The 20034-nt window shown below is 42.1% G+C and overlaps 1 protein-coding gene across 4 annotated transcripts in view; it reads left to right on the top strand.

The window, feature by feature from the left end:
• Positions 1 to 20034, top strand: part of LOC146177275 (amyloid beta precursor like protein 2-like) — a 92589-nt gene that overhangs the window by 15695 nt on the left and 56860 nt on the right. For all 4 annotated transcript variants that reach the window (XM_084580414.1, XM_084580417.1, XM_084580416.1 and 1 more), the window contains exons 2-3: positions 12107 to 12127; positions 13010 to 13030. In XM_084580414.1, coding sequence (XP_084436540.1) covers positions 12107 to 12127; positions 13010 to 13030 — 42 coding nt within the window. The remainder of the gene's footprint in view (positions 1 to 12106; positions 12128 to 13009; positions 13031 to 20034) is intronic.

Genomic DNA, 20034 nt, shown 5'->3' with positions numbered 1-20034 from the left:
ACACCACAATAAATGCCATTCTTTTCGGCAAGTTGAATATTTCAAGTATTTAGGCACATACTTCTCATTCGACTGTTTTTGGTACATATATAGGCTACTTGGACAACAAAGCTAGTGCTGTGTCGGAATATGTTTACAGAAACATCTAAGTGTACCCTGACCCTCTAAGAAGCAATCTATCTGACTCATATATGCCTTATTCTAAAACGTGCATGCCCAATTTGGCACTCACATACGCGCTGCCGTATTAAAAAACTAGAACGTAATCAGAATCTTGCTGTGGGTCCAGTAATTAACAACTATAACTTTGGCCCTAGCATAACAAGCATTAGGGCCTCACTTGGGTAGGAAACGCCTAACCATAGGAAAAAATTCTTAACATTGAGAATATTTCTGCATTGAATTTAATAGTGACGACAAAACAAACAAAAGTATTTACCTGAAGACCCAGCACTATATATCGCCTATAACTGATCACAAGAAACACCCTTACAGAGGTTGTTTGAAGCAGAAATGCATTTACCAATTTAAGTTTTCCTTTTGCGGTAAACGAATGGAATCATATGCCCGAAAGGGTATGCAGTGTTTTTTGTGAGTGCGTTGGTATATTCGTTGAGTGTTCTCTTATTATTATTCTTACAGTGCTTAGGCCTTATTCTGGCTTCTATTCTTTTTAGATATGATATACAAAATTATTATTCGCACTGAAACATTGCTCCATGGGCACTGCACGTATATGGAAAAATAGATAAGCGAAAATATAAATAATATAAATAGGAAAGAACCGCGTGGCATACACTAGCCGGCGCTTAGCTCAGCCGAACGAAATACTGGGCTTCAAAACAAATGCCTCGCGGTAGTTTGGGTCGTTCGCCACTTTCGACATTTTCTGCACGGATGCCATTTCCACATTGTTAAAAATTGCCAACCCTTCAGGTGGTCTATGAATGCGCGCGATATGAGCTCAAGGCTGGCTAGGCGAAATCTTCTGTTAGAGCAATGTGACTTTGAAATTGAAACCTTCTTCTGCCGAAGTGTGAGTTGATTGGTTCACAGGGCAGGGAAGACAAACCAGAATGCCGAAGCGTTGAGCACAGCGATTACAATCTGGTTGAGATATCCACAATGAGAGCAGAGCAGGCACTAATCGAGCTGGAGCCGAAGCACGATCCAGGATTGCAGAACGCGACCAGCTCCCTTGACGCCAGGTGCGCCAGTTTACTGTACCATAAATAGACAATTATATATAAAGACAAAACAGACGACTCGACATGGAACTTATTGGTACTAGACGCATTGAGAGGCAGACTGCTACTATTGTATCGCAATGAGCCATGAGCAGGCCACCAAGGGGCTCGCAAAATACCCCAGATGCTGAGGAAAGTTGCTTCTGCTTTGAGAGGAGCGCAGATTTGCTATAGTACTGCCGCCGGTGCCGCTCTTCTGCGCTCCATACAACACGTAATATAGCGCTCCCTTGCAGATGTATGAGAAACGTTGCAGACCAGTGCAGCTCTCAGGAATGGACATATTAGACCTTTGCCAACTACCGCGCCTATCAACAAATATGTTATATCGTTTGTCGGCCACTTGTATCAAACAAGTTGTCCGTTTAGCAGACCAGAAAGCCTTCGTAGAGGGTATTTGCCAAGACACGGCGTACCTAAACAGCTTTTATCCAACTAGATCACCAATATATTATCTCTAGTCATGAAGTAGGTGTATGAATTTTCGGCCTGATGAAACTGCAGGTTATCGCGTACCAATCAGAGCGTAATGACACCGTAGAGGCATCGAACCATAGAGTGGTCATCATGTTGTATCATGACGTTTCCCACGAACAACGCGACTAGAACTTGTGGCTATCGTTTGCAGAGCTTGCTTACAATAAGCCCAACCAATGAAACCTCCTTTTCTTCCTCCACGGACATAACGTGATAATCCCGAGCATGACTAGCCAGACCCCAAAAACCTATTACAGCAATCTAGATTGTTATTATTCAGAGATTGCCTAGTGATTTCGCCTGCATCTTTAAATTGCAAAAGTGGTACTGAAAGTTATGCATGTAGAGCGATATCCGTTACGTCAGAGTCGTGACAATACACTCAGTGTGAGTGGCGTGGCACGCAGAGTGGAGTCGGTAATGCTAGCAGGTTAATGAACTAAAATTGAAGTATTTGTCAAAAATCATGACTTGGCGGGCACGAGAGGCATCAAGCGCACGAGTAAGGCAACCCTCATCCTCTTAGAACAGTAGCCCAATGACTAACCACGTCTGCAGACGTGATGTAGAGAACAATTCACTCTGAAGATATCTTTATTCCATCTTATTCTGAGGACACAGTCCATGTCGAGCCAAGTGAACCACTCTAAGCAGCCCTCGCATCGGTCAGCGCCTAAAATCAAGTGCGACGCAATGACCATTAATTCGTGATTGAGCGTCCATCCGCCTCAATACCTTTGAGAACTTTATCTAGATTGCAGAAATCGCCGCCTGATACGCACTTGGATTTCCTTTTTTATATTTAGTGTGTTTGCAAGGTTTGTACAAAAATGGTGCCTTTTCGACAAATCTTGCGTCAAGTGCCCTGTAGGGACAAATTGCATGGTTATAAAAAATTGTGCTGGGTGCAGCAAGAAGCTTGTGTTTTTCCTTCTACAAAGACACTTTCCAAGCAACAAAAATCTTCGCTGAAGAGCAGTGGTTATTACTGCTATCGCTTTTAATATATACTGTGATAACACGGCTGAAACAGCAGTATCCCCTGGTATATGCTCTTATACTCCTAGAAGAACCATATTCATCTCTTGGCTGTCATAGTAAACCGCCATGTCAGATGTTTCACACCAGCCAGATAGGGAGAGGGAACTGCCACGTCCAAACTTCCGCGTCAAAATTGCCATGTAAAAAGAAATGCTTTGGCTCTGACTAGAACGAGGAGGATGACTATCCTCGAAGAGAGGATAAAAGGCTCGGAGGTCTAAAAACAAACCAAGTGTATGTGCTCGGGACTCAATGTTGTCAATAACTTTCTCTTTAACAGCAAGTAAGGCTTGTTCGGTGGATCTATTTTTTAAGAAACCATACTGGGACGGGTTAATTATATCATGAGCACTGAATAATTTTTCCATTCTGCTGTGAATGGCTCCTTCGAATACCTTAGAAAATACAGATAATACGGAAATTGGTCGATAATTCGTAACATCATTTCTATTTCCTCCTTTATATACTGGGCACACCCGGGCTATCTTTAGTTCATCTGAGGACACACCGCTGGTGAAAGCTAGATTTATAAGATAAGCTAGAACGTCGCAAATTGATGCCGATACATACATTACCGGTATGGCTTTGATGCCGTCTTGGCTGGCGGAAACATTGTTTTTTTTTTACCAATATAAAGAGCTACTTCTTGTGGAACCACCGGTAACAGCCCAATAGAATTAGATAAAGGCTCAATGAGGTCAAGCATGGAGGGGTTTGATAAAGATTGATCAAAAGTGGGTTTACCAGCTTCAATGAAAAAGTGGTGTATGGTGTTTACTATATCAGTTCCACTGTCTTGGAACCAGATATAAGAAATTCTGCATTATCTCTGCACTTCTGCTTGTTTAGCAATTCGTTTATCTCATGGCAAACTTTCTTGCGGTCGTTTTATATTCTCGAGAAGCTATAGTAAGCTGTTTTTGCTGTCTTGAGGACTTTGTTTAATTTATTTCGGAATTTCTTGAACTCAGTAAAAAGGTTTGCATCACGAGTGCATACAGAGTTATGGTACATTTTATTTTTAACCTGTATTCGTTTATATAACTGCTTATTGACTCATGGCTTTCTGGACTTTCGGAAGCTCTGCTTAACTTGAATTCAAGGAAATGCGGCATTATAACATTCAGTGAGCTTTGCAATGAATGTAGTATATGACAAGTTGACAGCAGATATGTAATATATATTGTCCCAACTGGTGGTTTCGATAAGAGTTCGAAATTTAAAAAGGTTTGTCTTACTAATATCCCTGGTTACCTTCTCGGCGCTTTTGAATACTATTTTACTGTGCTTTATAGGAAGAAAACAAAAAATCGGGATGTGGTCGCTAATTTCAGAAGATAACAGGCCAGCCTCCGTTCGTGGAAACATCGTATTTGTGACACAAACATCCAAAAGAGAAGCTGTATCAACGGTAACTCTAGTTGGTATAGATATAGCATTTATGCAACCATAAGATACTATAATATTATTGAATTCATGTTTGTTACAATCATCATGCATTAGATTAATATTAACATCACCCATTATTACAAAAGGCACCGGAAATTGGCAAGATAGAGCAGTAAACTTTCAAAAAACTTTTAAAAATGCAGTTTTTTCCCAGCAGGAAGTCTGTATATCACAACCACAATGATATCGGACAATGATACAACTAAACACTCGACATTGGGATCTATCATCAAAATGACTTCTAGTACAGATTGCGGATAACAGTTTTTCACATACAAGGCAATACCACCACCTCTCATATTCGGGCGAATGAGCCCATGACGCCGGTAGTTCTTGAATAGCAAATAATCATCTTGAGATTTTAACCAAGTTTCGGTAAAGAAAAGCCCATCAAACTGCACATCCAATGACCCAAGGAACTCATCAACACTGTCACGTTTGTTCTTCATACTACGGACGTTAATATGTATGCCAGAGAATCTTCCCATGGAAGTGGCAAACTTGTTGTTAAAGCATCGTGTATCACAATGAATGCAATGGAATGGGCTGTCCATGTCAATAAGATATCAATTCAGCTATCAGATAAGTCAACACCTCATTAGTCATTTTAGCAAGATCAGATCCTACACAAATTGTGATTGTGTCAGATGATTCATCCTTGCGTGAGAAAATTTTGCAGCCATTCGTCCACAGAAATTTCCAGCCGAGTTCCTTCTTTCGAGCAATGGTCGCTCCTAGCAGTTTTTGTTGGCATAGGTCAAGTGTTCATTGTCGTAGATACGCCCGCTGTCTGTGTCTGTGAAGCCAAGCTCCTTATTAGACAGCCCATGCTTTCTGGCCTTGGAAAGAAATGCGTGGCACTTATCTCGGCTCACAATGTGGACTATGATGTTGGTTTCATTTTTGCGGCTAGTGGGGATTCTATGATACGTGTCAACGTCAATGGAAGAAACTTCTTCATAAATGACCTCGCCGATTTTTTCTACCACTTCGATTGGTTCAACATCTAACTTTACTCCCTTGATTTCTAGGTTGTTTAGGCGACCATACTGCTCAAGTTCTTCAACCTTTAGAGCCAAACGTTTGTTTTCGGCTCTCAAATTGTCATTGCAGCTTACCAGCTCGCTAAGCTCTTTTCTTAGTGCCTTTATTTCAGAGCTAATAACTTTCGTCTCGTCACAAGCGTCGCTGCAGAACTTTAGGCTATCCTTGACAAAACGCAGCTCTACTCTCATTTCACGTTTGAAATCGTCCAATGCTTTCGCTATTTCTTTATCTTTCGACATGGCACAAGAGTGACAAAACCCACTACGCAAGAATTAAAGTTTGGCAGCAGTGCGCAATGAAACTATGGGCTAAGCAACAAAAAGTTCAATCACTCACCTGAAAAACAGAATGGATAAAAGCTTTTCGTTCGCGCTGACCATAGAAAACTCTAAAGACTGCAATACATTATGACACCAGAATTAGTCCATAGGTTAAAGACATCTATAGCCAAATATTTAACCTCGACGATACACGGGATTTTCTATAGCTGACCATAAGCGTTTATACCTGATAATAGAAAATGCTAAAGACAGCAGTACATAGCGAGCCATAAGTAAAAGGTTAAAGATTTCTATAGAACAGACTTAACAAAATAAATTCTACCATATGAACGGCTATAGCTTTTTGGGCCAAATATCTATAGCCGGCCATACAAAGAATGTTCCATATGACCATAAACGTTTATACCTGTCAATAGAAAAGGCTACAGACTGCAGTATATAGGGAGTGATAAGTCCTTAGAACAGGTTAAAGACTTCTGAAGAACACACTATAGAAAAACCTAAAGACAGCCATAGAAGATATATTTGGACCAAATATCTATAGCGACCATACAAGGGATTTTCTATAGCTGACCATAGGAAATTTTTGTATGGGGCAAGACGGTCTTGTACAATCGGTGCTTCAGCCTAGGATACTATACGAGGCCCAGTTCCAAAGACTCAAGAGGCGACCGTGTGCACAGTTGGAAACAAGAAGCAGGACCGCTATGCGCACAATCACTGCAATACCAAACCTTGCCCCATTCCTATTCTTCAAGAATATGCGCAGCTCAGCATACTGACGGAAATCATTGAATAGCGAGAGGCAACAAGCATTATGAAGCGAAAATATGTTATACTCATGGTATCCTTGATCAATGCGGTGACAAGACAACCTTCATAAATGGTTGACCCTCCTCCATGGGAGTTCACGATTATTACGACGAACAAAACGACTAAGCTACACCATATAAATAAACAGGCGTCTTGCGCTCTGGTTGATGTACTCCCAAGAACCTGTATTGCATATACAGACGTGTCGGCTGTAGAAACTGGCGGCAGAAAAGCAGCTACCAGCCCAACTTTTGGTGTACTAAACGTGCATATTGGATAAGAAACAGAACATCCGAACCCACTTGTGATGGACCTTTATGCAATCAGCGAAGCAATGAAAGCCTTAAATAAAATAGAGTCCATAACAAAAACTGATATTATACAGACTCCTTAGCTGCCATAAAACAACTGAAAAGAGTGTCAAAGTCATGGCGTTCCTACTGAAAATACCTATATAAAATTCTAAATAAAATCATATACAGGTTTATCGTTTAGGATCCGGGATCAGGATTGTGGGCTATTGTAGGAAATTCCTGTACTACTATAGGAAAGTCCGTATTGAAACCGCGCGGAGCTCAGATACCAGAATTTCCTGTATGGTTGATGGCCCTCGTTTCTGGAGAAAAAAGAAAACGCGTCGCCAGATTGAAAAAAGCATACAATAATACAAAATAACACGACTACATTTAAAAATAATAAACATAACATAAACGGCGACAAGTACGAATTCGAACTTCGATCTTCATGCTTTTGAGACGGACGCTTTAACGTCTGCTCTAAGACTTTTTTTTAACCTTTTTATTGAGACAAGCATGATACATTGTCAAAAGCGCCCGGGCGGCTTCGGCAGGTCACAATTTAAAGTTGCTAGATTTGAATTATTTCAGCAACACACTCATTCTTGCGTCTGGGTCTTTCCGTGCCCGGTACATATCTCGTACCACTACTCCAAGGCTGATTTTTTTTTTTCAGCATGGTATTTATTACACGTGTTTACATAAAGAAGAGAGCTGTAGACATGACATTTGATTACCATGCACTCCACAGAGGGTTAAGGTTATAGTAGTTATATTTCTGTATATGTAGCTGATTTACTTTTTTCATCATTTATATATTTTCCTTGACTGTACAGCTGGCGGCCGTAATTCACCGATCGCTCTTTAAACACGCTGAATTTTTGTCCAGGCTATCACGAGGGCTCACCACTGTTTTAAATCTTTATAATGCGTTGATTTATTGCAGGCCAACCTCATGTTATCGTAATTTACTAATGCTGATGTCTTTTGACATCGTCTTTGAACGCTTGTAAGTTTTCCTACATACATTAATATCTGGTGCACTAATATTTGTATTACTGGGCGTTTTAGCTTCACGTGCTGTCAGATGAGCTGCGCCGTCAATGAATACACTTCCGACTGAGTGGTTTCATAATGTAAACATTCGAGAAAGAGTCGCCTGGTAGGCGGCTATCTGTGCATCTTTCGATGGTCAGCAATATTTCTTTATTTTTTACTGAGCACATATTTGTCCTCGCTAGCGAAACGATACAGTCGTGCTTGCAATGTCGCATTGAAGGCGACCGATCTTGAGTCGCGGATATGAAGATGCATCGCAAGATCGTACGAGCTGCAGCGACTGTTGCTGGCGCAAAAGCGACGCGATGCGGGTATATGCTTGGTAGCGCACACTTCGACGGCTTCATATTTTCGAGGTAATTGTGAAATGACACGGGCTCTTTATATACAAAATAGTTGTGTAATATGATTGGTTTCATGCTTATTTAGCGCGCTGGCTTGCTCCGGCATAGTCAATGTGGTTGACCTTCATCGATCGAATTGGCTTCTGCTGAGAACGCAAATTGACTGGTTCGTCCGGTTTCTGCTTAATTGATACAGGCTGAACCGACATGAAACCGCGCGGAGCTCTGATTCCGGAAATTCATGTAAGGTCCGTGGCCCTCGTTTCTAAAAAAAAACAACTCGACGCCAGGCTGGAAAAAGCATACAGAGCTATCAAATAACACGACTTTATTTGAAAAAGATATATGTATAAATATTACCTCTTAAAGCAAAAAAATATAAATTACAAGTCCTGATTCCAACTTCGGTCTTCACGATCAATATGCACGCACTCCAGGAACAACACTACGGCGGGATATGTTTATGATGGTTATAATTCTGTTTATGTAGTCAACTTTGCTCTTTCGTACTTTGTGTATTTATGTGAGGTGTAGAATTTGTGGTCGTAATTAACCGTTGTACCAACGGCAGAGATGTTGAAAAATAAACGACCACAAGTGATCCCTTATATACATAGAGTGGTACACTGCCTGAAAAAGACAGAGTTGCACACTGCCTGAAAAAGGTGGCAGGTAGGTTTGAGGTGCCAGTTGTGTTTTCTGCCCCCCCCCCCCCCAAAAAAAAAAAAAGACTGGGTGGGTTATGTGCATTAATAGAGAGGAGAAAGAAAGGGCAATGCAATAAGAAGCATGTAAAGAGCTTTATTGGATGTAGGGTGGGAGTGATTTATGAGATTTCATTGACGTGCGGCAAAGTATATATAGGGCAAACTGGAAGATGTATCAATGATAGAATGAGGGAACACGAGAAGTCCATAGAAAATGACAAGGGGTAAAATTTACCCCAGCACTGTCAGAAGTGCAAGTGTGAGCCGTTGTTTAGCAGGCTTAACATTTTAGGGAAGAGTCGGGATAAGATAGCGCTCGAAATTTTAGAGGCGTACTGGATACAGAAAAAAGAAGACAGATGTATTAGCGAAGCATCGTTGAGTTTACGTAGAAAAGAATTATGTGACTACGTGGTGATCTTTGTGACTGTACAGCGTCGTATGAGTTTCTGGGCAAAGCAGAGGTGTGGAGAAACAAAGTGTAGAATTGGTGACTGCCATGCTTGGACGATGTTTATGTTCAGCGAGAAAGAAAGTGGCAATATCCCCTTGGCAAGGAAGAGGAAGATGAGAAGATGTACTTGAGTGTAGAAGAAGAGGCGTGGTGAAGAGGAAGTGTTTTCAGATCCTTTTTACAGTTGGTAGTGTGCGCGTGTGTTGTGTCTCTTCTCTTGTGTTTGTGTTTGTTGCGCCACATTTCTGAAAACCTTTTAAACACACTGAATCTTTTTTCCTGACAGATACCGCGCCTTTCCCTTCCTATGAACGAATTAATATTATTATTATCCGTATTATCAAGAACGCATCTTTAAAATGCATTGCTTTCTTGCAGCAAACTTCAGAATGTCGCAATGGACTAGTGCTGATGTGTTTTGTCATCGTCTTCAAAGAAATATAATTTTTGCTACATACAGATATGCGGTGCACCAACACTTGTAAATTCTGCTTGTTTTAGCTTCACCTGTTGCCAGCGGAGCTGTGACGTCAATAATTCACTAACGACCAAGTATTTTGCATACTTGAACACTCTAGAACGAGACGCCCGATATCTGGCTAATCTGTTCACATTTTGATGGTCGGCGATGTTTTTCAATTATTCTCGAGGGTATATTTATCCTCGCTAACGGAACCGTACGTTCTTGCTAGTACTTTCGCGTTGAAGTTGGCAGATCGTAAGTCGCAGATATGAACGCGATGCGCGTATGTACTTGCTAGCGCACGCATCCACGGCTTCATATCTGCTAGGTATTTGTGAAACAACGCGTAACAATCCACATATACAGAAAAACTGTAACGTATAGTATATATAGTTTCATGCTTATTTAGTGCTCCGGCATGTTTCGATCTGGTCATTCTGGTCGAGCTTCACGATCCGCGCTTAATGTTTAAGAAGCGGAAATACTCTGTCACGTATTAATTCCATTCATGACTGGTTTGTCCGCTTTCAGTTAAACCGAGCATGACCTGTCCTGTATATGAGATCCATACAGAAAGGGTCCGCGCAGTTTTGTATCCATACCGGTTGGGATTTCCTATATCAGGTGAATTTGGAATTTGTCCGGTACTAGCTCGATACAAGACAGGGATGTCCTGTCTGAGATATATAATGGAAATAGTCTGTCTTGTATTAGCTCCATATCGGACCGGACCGTCCGGTTTGAGATTCATACCGGACATGACCTGCTGTGTATAAACCTGTTAAAGTTTCATATAGGACTGGTCACATCGGTATGAAATATTTATGGGATAATACATGACCGATTAAAACCCGTTTGGCGCGATACGAGATTTTTCACTAGGGGTGTAACCGAGGAGAGTCGTGCCCTAATAAGGAAAAAAGACGCTTTCAGATACACTGGACACAAGATAATGCTGAGAAAGCTGAGCAGAGAAAAGTTGACAACCTCACACACCAAATTCCAAATTGCAGCCCCCACCAAGCTTTCTTTTGATGCCTGCTATGTTGTCCCCATCCTAGCATCCTTTCTGCGAAAAGTACACGTGCCTTCATTCCGCCATGCACTTACCACCTATTAACCTAATGCCTATTAACTAACTAAAAATAATGCCTAATTACTTAATTAGAGTAGATAGGGGTTCCTTTTAAGGATAAGAGCTAGCAAGCTAGCTAAATAAAAACATATTGCAGTAAACACTATGTGTTCTAGTCAAGTTGGAGGTCGTGGTCAGAGGTCGTGCAAAAGAAGAAAACAGAGGTGACAAACTAGAAAAAAAAAGAGGAATAAAAAAAGGTTTTTCTATTTTCAGCTCCTAAGCAGTCTTAAGAACAATCCCATCCATTTTCTAACTGATTGTTTACTGTAATACCTATTGTTTAATTATTCTCTCGGTGTTTGAGATACCATGCATGGAAGCGAATGTTTCCAGACAACATGGATGGTACACTATTTTCTGACCTCCCTTACTTGGTCTATTCATAATCCTTTTCACGTTTTGACTAGACATAATCCATACCTTTGCATTATACTTATGGTGACGGCACGTATCTGCAATTAACGGCAAACATTTTGACCTTTTCGCATCAGAAACCACTGGTAATGTTGTGTGCAACAAAATCACAAACTAAAGGCACATCGTATTGTTTGTGAAGCGTTTTTCTAAAAGTGTTGAAATCATTCTATCTTTACTGAATGCCTTAAGTATTGTAAACGAAGCAGTGCAGGTATGGGGAAGCATAATATTAATATTAATAATTGGTTCACAGGTAGGGAAAGGGGCAGTATCTGTCTCAATTGCTCCGTGGAGACCTGAACCGCGCCGTAGGGGAAGGGGGAGGTGGAAGTGAAAGTGGAAAGAGAGAAATGGCAGCCATAGTGGAGGGCTATTGATTAATTTCGACCGCCTAGGGATCTTCAACGTGCGCTGACACCGCACAGCACACGGACGCCACTTTGTTTCGCCTCCATCGAAACGCAGCCGCCGCGGTTCGGATCGAACCTGGGAACTCCGGCACAGTAGTCAGGTGGCTCACCACTGCACCACCGCGGCGGGGCTGCAAGCATAGCAGGCATTAGTGAAAAACGTTAAATAGCTGGAGAAGTGAATATCACCATTGTCTATGCATATTCTCGCGGCCACATGCATGTCATAGAACAGTCCATTTTTTTCAGGCCGGTTGCTCACGTTATTTCGCTATTCTATCATTCCCTTATAATTCCTGCAGAGGCAAATATAGATGCGAAGGTTCTTTGACAATGCTAACGGTGTGGTGATTTCCTTCTTAGTCATACTTTGTTTAGTTATTCTTTTACTTTAGGTTTTCCAGTACAGGAGGGTTTATTATTAATTTCTTCGACTAATTTTAAAATCTTAATTCACTTTCAGGTACAGAAACCTCAGCTCAAGGTAAGCATACAACTTCACCGAAATGATTTCAGCGCAGGCCAAATAATGATGAACCAAAAGCACGGAGTTAATATGCGTAGTTTTTCATTAAATGCGCTGAAACAACGGCTTTAGTGGACTTTTATATCAGGCAGTGCAGTTATATTCAACCACATGTATTGACTGCGAAAATGTGATTTCGTAAGGATACAGTTTTCTCCTTTATTCCTTCTGTAGCCAACATGTCTTAATAATTTGCTTTATTTGGTTGTTCACGATGAGTACTAGTTACATGAGTCTCTTGTCAGCAAACTAGGTTTAAAATGGAAAAGCGAATAAAATCAAGCGAATGCTTTTTGCCACCTTAGCAACGATCCCGATTTCTATTTTCCAGAAAAGGTAGTTAAAAATATTGGGACTTATGAAAATTTCAAGTTTTACTCTGACATCATCACCCCTGTGGCCGATCAAAACCTGGAATGCTTTTTGACTGACATGATGCATTCGTCAGTCTCGGGTGAGGTTTGCAGATCTGTTTCAAAACGCCACGTAACGTGGTGGCGCCAAGAAACAGTTGAGAGGCAGAGTCCCAGTAGGAAGTGTTCGAGCGCAGAGCTTACCGTGTGGCGAGTCTTAGTTGCGCTTCTGGATGTGGTGCTGCTAAATGGCATTGATATAATAAGAATGAAACAATGTATAGTTGAAAGTTGATGGCGAAAAGCTTCTTCTTTCCACTTCGCAGCATGTAAGCAATTTGAACCATCCGTAGAATTTGATGGGAAGCGCTGAGAATATGCTAGACTTCTGCTGTCCCGTACTTGGACGTGTCTAGACAAATGTTCTTTGCTGTTATGTTGACTGCTGATTTCTGGGACTAACTTTGGCATATTTCCTTCTTTGCAGCTACAGAAACTACAACTGATGGTGAGTGAATAGTTTCAGCAAGTTATTTTTTTAATCGAATGCTCAAATTATTCATAAATTAACAGCGTAGCATTATTTTTGCTGAGTATCCAGAAAAATTATGAAAACCATACCTCTGATATTGTTTTCAGCTAAGCATCAGCGTTATGTGCGTATAGAGGTAACATTCAGTAAACATATATTATTATTATTATTATTATTATTACTATTATTCAGGAAACAGTGAATCTATTTCTGGTACTTTCCGTCTTCAAATGTTTGGTGCTGCAGATTTACACTGTTGTTTAGTTTCATTTTTCAAGATGAGCGACAGTTATACTAGCACCCTAAAAACTCAGGAAGGAATACACTGCTCAATATATAGACCGTTGTACCGAGAGTAAGCAGGAGAGGAGGAAAATACTCTCTAACCAGATTCCTTGCGCCGGCCCATTGTTGCCAGTACCGAGTGGGCTGTGCACTCGCATGCTTCATGCATAGCAGAGCGGCATTGCACCTCGGTATATTGTCGTTTGAGAGACTTAAATACATTTATTAGTGTCCGTTTTAGAGGTAATGTCATCGGGACAGCAATGTGTGATGGTGAACTGCACAAACAAAGAAATCACAAGATGATTGCCGAGAGCGTATGCGGGAAGCATGCATCGGCAGCCCGAGTTCGGCTGTGATATGTTTCTGCTTCACCGCTTTCCAGTCTATCCTGATTTAATTCGCCCATGAACGTTTTATGTAAGCCAGATAGACTTACTACCAATGACGGACTCACGAATATGATGCCCATTTCCCTTCCTCCGCCGTAGTAACCACACGCGCCGGGCAGGCTGTGCCTCCCGCAAGCCCTCCGCGCCAACGGTGTACTCGGTGGATCTCTTCCGCCTACGCAAGAAGAGCGTACCGAAATCTGTTCTTCACTTAAACAATAGGCCGACAGCAAAAAAAGAAAAGAAAGGAAAAGCTTTCTTGCGGATTTCTGGCCCATACCGTGTTATTGATAATTGCAATACAAATAAGTTACGTGGAGCGCGGCTCATCGTCTGCACGCTGGCTCCGCTGCTAATGCGTCACCGAAATTTACATCTTTCTTTTACTGATACAATAGGATCGGCAGTCAGGCAGTTCCATGAGAGATTATTTACTCAAGCGCTGAGCAATTACAAATTGCGCCGTCGGATGTGCCTGCGATGCGAAACAGTTTAGGCCTAGCGACAACTAGGAGTAACGCTCGAGGCCGAGTGCATGCCGTAATCCGCCGCGCCAGCGGGCAGCGCCGCTTTCGTAAGCGCTGCTGTATGTGCTGCGAATTTGTCGTCTTCGTTCATGCTGCAGCTGAGAGCGCACGTTTTTCGGCGGTTTGCTCAACAATACGTCGTGCAAACGATACTGCTATAAGCCGTACGGGACGGGGGTATACGATGTTGTGCCGCGGGACGAACACCAAGGCTGCATAAAAACGTCGACGGATGGTACTTTAGGCACTACTTCGTTTATATGCTGGTCTTGAACCCTGGTTTAACTTGGACGTAAACATGGTATGAGCAGGACAGCTCGATCGTATATCGAAATGGGTCGCACTTCACGTTAAATCAATGTTTTCGTGGTATCTGCATTCCGCGTCCTGTAGCTGCCCGTACGGTTAATTCGCTGTGTGTTTGTGCGTACAGTTACCATTGCGCGTATAAAATATAATTGAAAATACATGTATCGTGAAAGATCCAACCAATACATCTTCACTGTGGAAGTGGAGCGCAGTCCTTTGCAGTCACCCCGGCCGCTAGTGTTGTTTCCAACAGCTGCCGCCATGCCAAACGGATGGTATACGGATTGCTGGCGCTCTCAAACAAAGCACAGATAGCACCAAGGTGTCGGATAGCTTTCACGGGCACCGCGAAATAGCACTTTCACACTGCCGCACCGCAGCACCAACACGCACAGCACAGCCCAAGATGGCGTCAAGAGGAGCCGCAGCGGACTTTCCCAGTTTGGCTCATACGGGGCGCCACTATCAAACTAATATGGCTGCGCCCAGGCATCGAAACTAAAAAGGTCTATAGGAAGAGTAGACTGCGCTTTTTCTAATACTATTCCCTTAAAAATCCAGGAAGCTATATACTGAGCAATTTGCAGGAAGAGTAGACTGCGCTGTTATTTGGCTTTCCCGAACTTCTTCGGATGATGATAATGATAAACTCTTTACTCCGAGAATAGGGGAACCAGCTGAAAACTGGTTGCACTGCTTAGAGGAGATAAGCAGGGATCTCTTGGGACTATGCGGCCTCCGATGCTCGCTTGCGGCTTGAGCATGATAGGCTATTCATTGACAAAGAGGCATATGTCTGGGATGACGACAACCATTGCCGTGTGAGTGTGGAACGGACGATTGCTATTTATAATAAAAACATATGAGAGTTTGGGACGGAAAAAAGAAATTTCACATTGATAAACGTCCCCCCCCCCCCCCAATGCACGCAGTCTCTTGAATAAAACTGCTGAACTTGAACACATTATCATGCTTTATCAGCCAGACGTTCTTGCTGTCAGGGAAACTTGGTTGCGCCCTGAAATAACTGACAGCGAGATAATACCTCCTACATATCGAATGATACGAGATGATCGTGATACGTGGGGTAGTGGTGTTGCGCTTATTTTTAAAAACGGTATCAATTTTTTTCATATAAAGGATTGCCCTAACACAGAGAGCATCTGGTCACGAATAAAGCTTGGCATTTCATTTTGTGTTATTGCAGCAGTGTATAGACCCCCTAATGCTCCTATTACATTTTTCTTTCGAGTAATGTATCTCGCAAATCCGGTTTTGCAGGTGATTTCAATTTTTCCGAGTAAATCTTGAGAAACGCTTGATGTAGGCACAACTATGCTAAAAACTGTGAGGCCATGCTAGACATTGCCTTAATTAATGATCTCACACAAATTGGTAAATGTACAACAACGACCCGAGCAAGTACAGAACCAACATTGGACTTGGTTTTCGTAAGCAGTTAAATAACTGAATGTGATGTGTTCATTAAGGAAGGGCTTTCTGATCATAACCTTGTCTTAGTTTCATTTAAAGGGCTGAGGCCACCTGAAAGGGAAGCCAGGCAAACTATTTCTATTCATGCTTTTCGAGAGCCGACGATATCAGCATCATAGACTGCATGGACATGACCTTGAATTCATTTGATGGGGAAGATGACGTGAATACTTTGTGGGAGCGGTTTAAAAACGTAGTCTCATACTGCCTACAATAGTTTGTTCCACAACGTAATGAAACTATCAGAAAACGTAGCCCTTCGATAAATCGTGAAATATTCCAGAGAAAGCGAAAAATAAAGCGGAGAAAGCGCATGAGAGAAAGGAATCAAAATGAAATTTTACGCCTATCTTTAATTCTTAAACAGAAATTGCTGAAAGCAAAAGATCAGTACTTTTCAGAAAGCTTACGCATTTATGAAAACTTTCCCGCAGCGTTTTTGGCGTCACCTTTCGGCCTCAAATGAAAAAAAAGGGTTTATTACAGTGGATGGTTCTGTTATTACTGTTAAATCAGAAATTGCTAACAGGTGTAATGCTTATTTTGAATCTGTATTTAGCGTTTCAAACTCCTTGCCCCGGAATTCTAGAAGTGAACTGTGTTTCCCGCTGTCTGACATGCCAGATATTATCTTGTCCCAACAAGGTACTTTTTCCCTCCTCCTTAATTTAGATACAAAAAGTCTTCCGGTCCTGATGCTATTCCTAATGAGTACCTGAGGCTATACGCGGAATGGGTCGCTAAATATCAAATTATTATATTCAATCCATCTCTGAAGCAACATTCTTTACCAAACGACTGGCCGCAGACTAGGGTAGTACCAGTGCACAAATCTGAACGCAAGCACACTCCTGACAATTACAGACCAATTTCTATCGCTCGCGCTCGTTGCAATATACTTTAGTACGTTGTAGCCAACTGCTTATTCAAATGCCTTGAGGACACAAACAAGCTAAATCCCAATCAACATGGTTTCAGACGGAACCTGTCTACTGTTACTCAAGTTATGGAAACCCTGCATGATTTTTCAAAACCAATAAATGACAGGAATCAAGCGGCTGCAATTTGCTTAGACATGTCCAAAGTATTTTACCGTGTGCCCCATGACGAACTACTGAACAAACTGATTGGGCTTGGCGTAAACAGACATATAGTAGACTAGATAAAAGCTTATCTTACAACCAGAACCCTGTTAGTGGCGTTAGAAAGCCCGAAATCTGATATTCTGGGTGTGCCATCAGGTGTTCCTCAGGGGTCTGTGCTGGGGCCCATATTATTTTTATGTTGTGTTAATAACATTGCAGTCTCACTTCCTCCCCATATTACAGTCCGGCTGTTTGCGGATGATTGTTTAATTTACTCAGTCATTTGAAAGCCAGAAGACCAGCTGGCAATAAATTCGGCTTTGAACTCTATAATCAATGGTGCACAACTTCCCAAATGAAAATTAATTACACACGAACTTTATATATTACAGTGACTAACAAAACAAAGTATTTTTTCATTTGGTTGTGAAATAGAGGGACAACTTATAACACGCGTAAGCTCTTAAATATTTAGGTCTTACTGTATCCTCTAACCTAAGTTGGAATTCACACTTTAATAACATGTCTTCAAAAGCCGAAAATAAGTTGTGATTTATTAGGACACTGAAGCTTGCTTTCACAAAAGCAAACCTGACTGCCTATCGCGTGCTGGTACCTCCGACACTGGAATACGCGAGCGTCATATGGGATCCCTATCCGTCAAAACAAATTGATAAGAGTAAAAAGGTTCAAGGAAGGGCGGCCAGATTGATTCTATCAAAATATCGATACACAGATTCTGTGACTGACATGATACGTGAATTCGACGAAAGATCGCCAGGCTAAAATTTCTTTATGTGTTGTTAATAACCACTACAACATAAACGCAAGCCCCTATTTTCAACAGCGTGCCTGTCGTCCTGTACGAAGCTCTCACAGCTATCAATTTGAATCTATTAAAGCCCGTTTTAACTGCCTTAATTATTCTTTTTTCCCCAGAACAATAACAGAATGGAATTCCCTACCTCAGGGCTTTCTGCAAGCAGACAATATGCTTCAATTTGAAAATTGCTTATACAGTCACATACACGACTAGATATCCCTGTCAATTTTAGTTTTCATATTTTTCCCTTGTTGTTATTTTGGTGACTTGCAGGCTGAAATATTTATTGAATAATTTGCTCGCCAGTGTTTTACTAAAGTCCTCTATCTGCAGAGCAGGACGGTTTTGTCATTTTTGGAATTGATATTTTTAGGAATGTATAAGGTTGTACATTGCGGCTGTGTGTTCCTTAACTACACTGTAAAAACAAAAACACCTTTTTGGGCATTTGTCTGATTCAAAACACCCTTACACCCTGAGTCTAGGGTGTTCGTGCCATTGGAAATCACCTCTTGCATGCCAAAGGGGTGCTTTGGTTGGAGAATATGCCTTAGGGTGTTATGGGCAAGCAATATCACCTAACATGCTTGGGGTATATGGCTGCGTAACTTCGTAGCCTTTTATACACAAGCGGCGCTGCTAATATAACCCAACACCTAAATAAAGCACCAAAAGTAACGCTAAAATTAAAATTACACACGAGTGCTTTCTAAAAATGAAACAGAAACTGAAACAAAATTTCACCGCCAGGAGGCCGCCGGTAGCTACGAACGCTCTTTTCAAATTTCACAATATGGCCGTTAGCATTGTGGGGTGCGCTTCGACCACGTTTCGGCGAATGCTGAATGTGCTTCTTCGATTGTGTACCCTCGTGAAATGTGTTGCATTTCCCATGCATATGTGTTACAGAAGTGTGTACGCTTGTGAAGTGCCTTCTACATGTGGTGTTTAACGCAAACGGGCATTTATCGTGTCAGCAAGTGTTCGGGCTTCTTTTTGCTTCGCTCAGGCCTAACGACTGCTGCACCGCTTTATGTTTGAGATGTTCGAAAGAAGAAGGCATGGACGATTTTTTTTTTCTGCGTGATTAAGAGGTATATGCGCCGACTACATTGCACTCGCGCTGAAATCGCACTGGTTGGTTCGGTGCCGGTGATACGAAGGCGGACAGCGTACTTTGCGGCTGACGCAATCGTCTGCAAAGGTAAGCCTATTCTCACGCATATTGCGCTTTGTGGGAACAGTGTCCTACCCGATTGTTGCATTCTGTGTCTTTTTGTGCCGGAACGCTCCAGAATGTGCTGAAATGAAAACGTGAGACACGCGCTTGTTTTCACCTGGCTGCCAAAATGACATCGCACATGTGGTAGATGTCGCGGCGAGTTACGCAGATTTCGCGCAAGAACATCAGTCTCAACTTTCTTGAACAGAAATAATGCATGTGCTACGTTTCCTTGCATTTTGTACGCGCAGGAGGTTCACGAAACGATTTTCGTTTCTTGACAGTTTGATACTTGCGCTCAGTTCCCAACGACAAGGTTTTGTTCTACCGTTTCCGTTTGTGCGGCAAGGTCATGTTGGCGTACTACCTTAATTCTCCTAGCACTCTCGACTCCCCCCTCCCCCCTCCTCTCTTACACATCGCGCTCGCTTTCCTAAAACCTCTTTCATGCTTCGTCATCTTCTTTCACTCGGAGCGCCGCGACCCCCCCCCCCCCCTTTTTTTCTTTTTTATTTACTCGGAGCATAGGCGCGCACCGTCCTGCTGCTCGGGGAGCGTCCTCCCGCAGCCCTTCTGTTTAAGCTTTTTGTTCGAGGAGGCTATGTTCGTTCTCGGCGGCCGTTCAGCGCGGCACGCCTCTGCGCTCGTGCTCTCGACATCGAAGTGCGCTGGTCGGCCGGCCTGGTTGCATAATAGTTTATTCCAAACTGCGTAAACTATATGCCGCTATCATCAGCCTATGTTAACTTCCCCGCGTCTGGATTTGCCTTCTTTAATCACAATGGGAGCATTTTTCATTTTACGGGGACCATATTATGCGGTTGCATGGAGTGTGAATTTGCA

This window comes from Amblyomma maculatum, chromosome 10, assembly GCF_055883805.1.
Source record: "Amblyomma maculatum isolate TAMU_Amacu chromosome 10, ASM5588380v1, whole genome shotgun sequence".
Lineage (NCBI taxonomy): Eukaryota > Metazoa > Arthropoda > Arachnida > Ixodida > Ixodidae > Amblyomma > Amblyomma maculatum.
The sequence above is the reverse complement of the archived record's forward strand: the minus strand, read 5'-3'. Positions and strand labels throughout refer to the sequence as shown.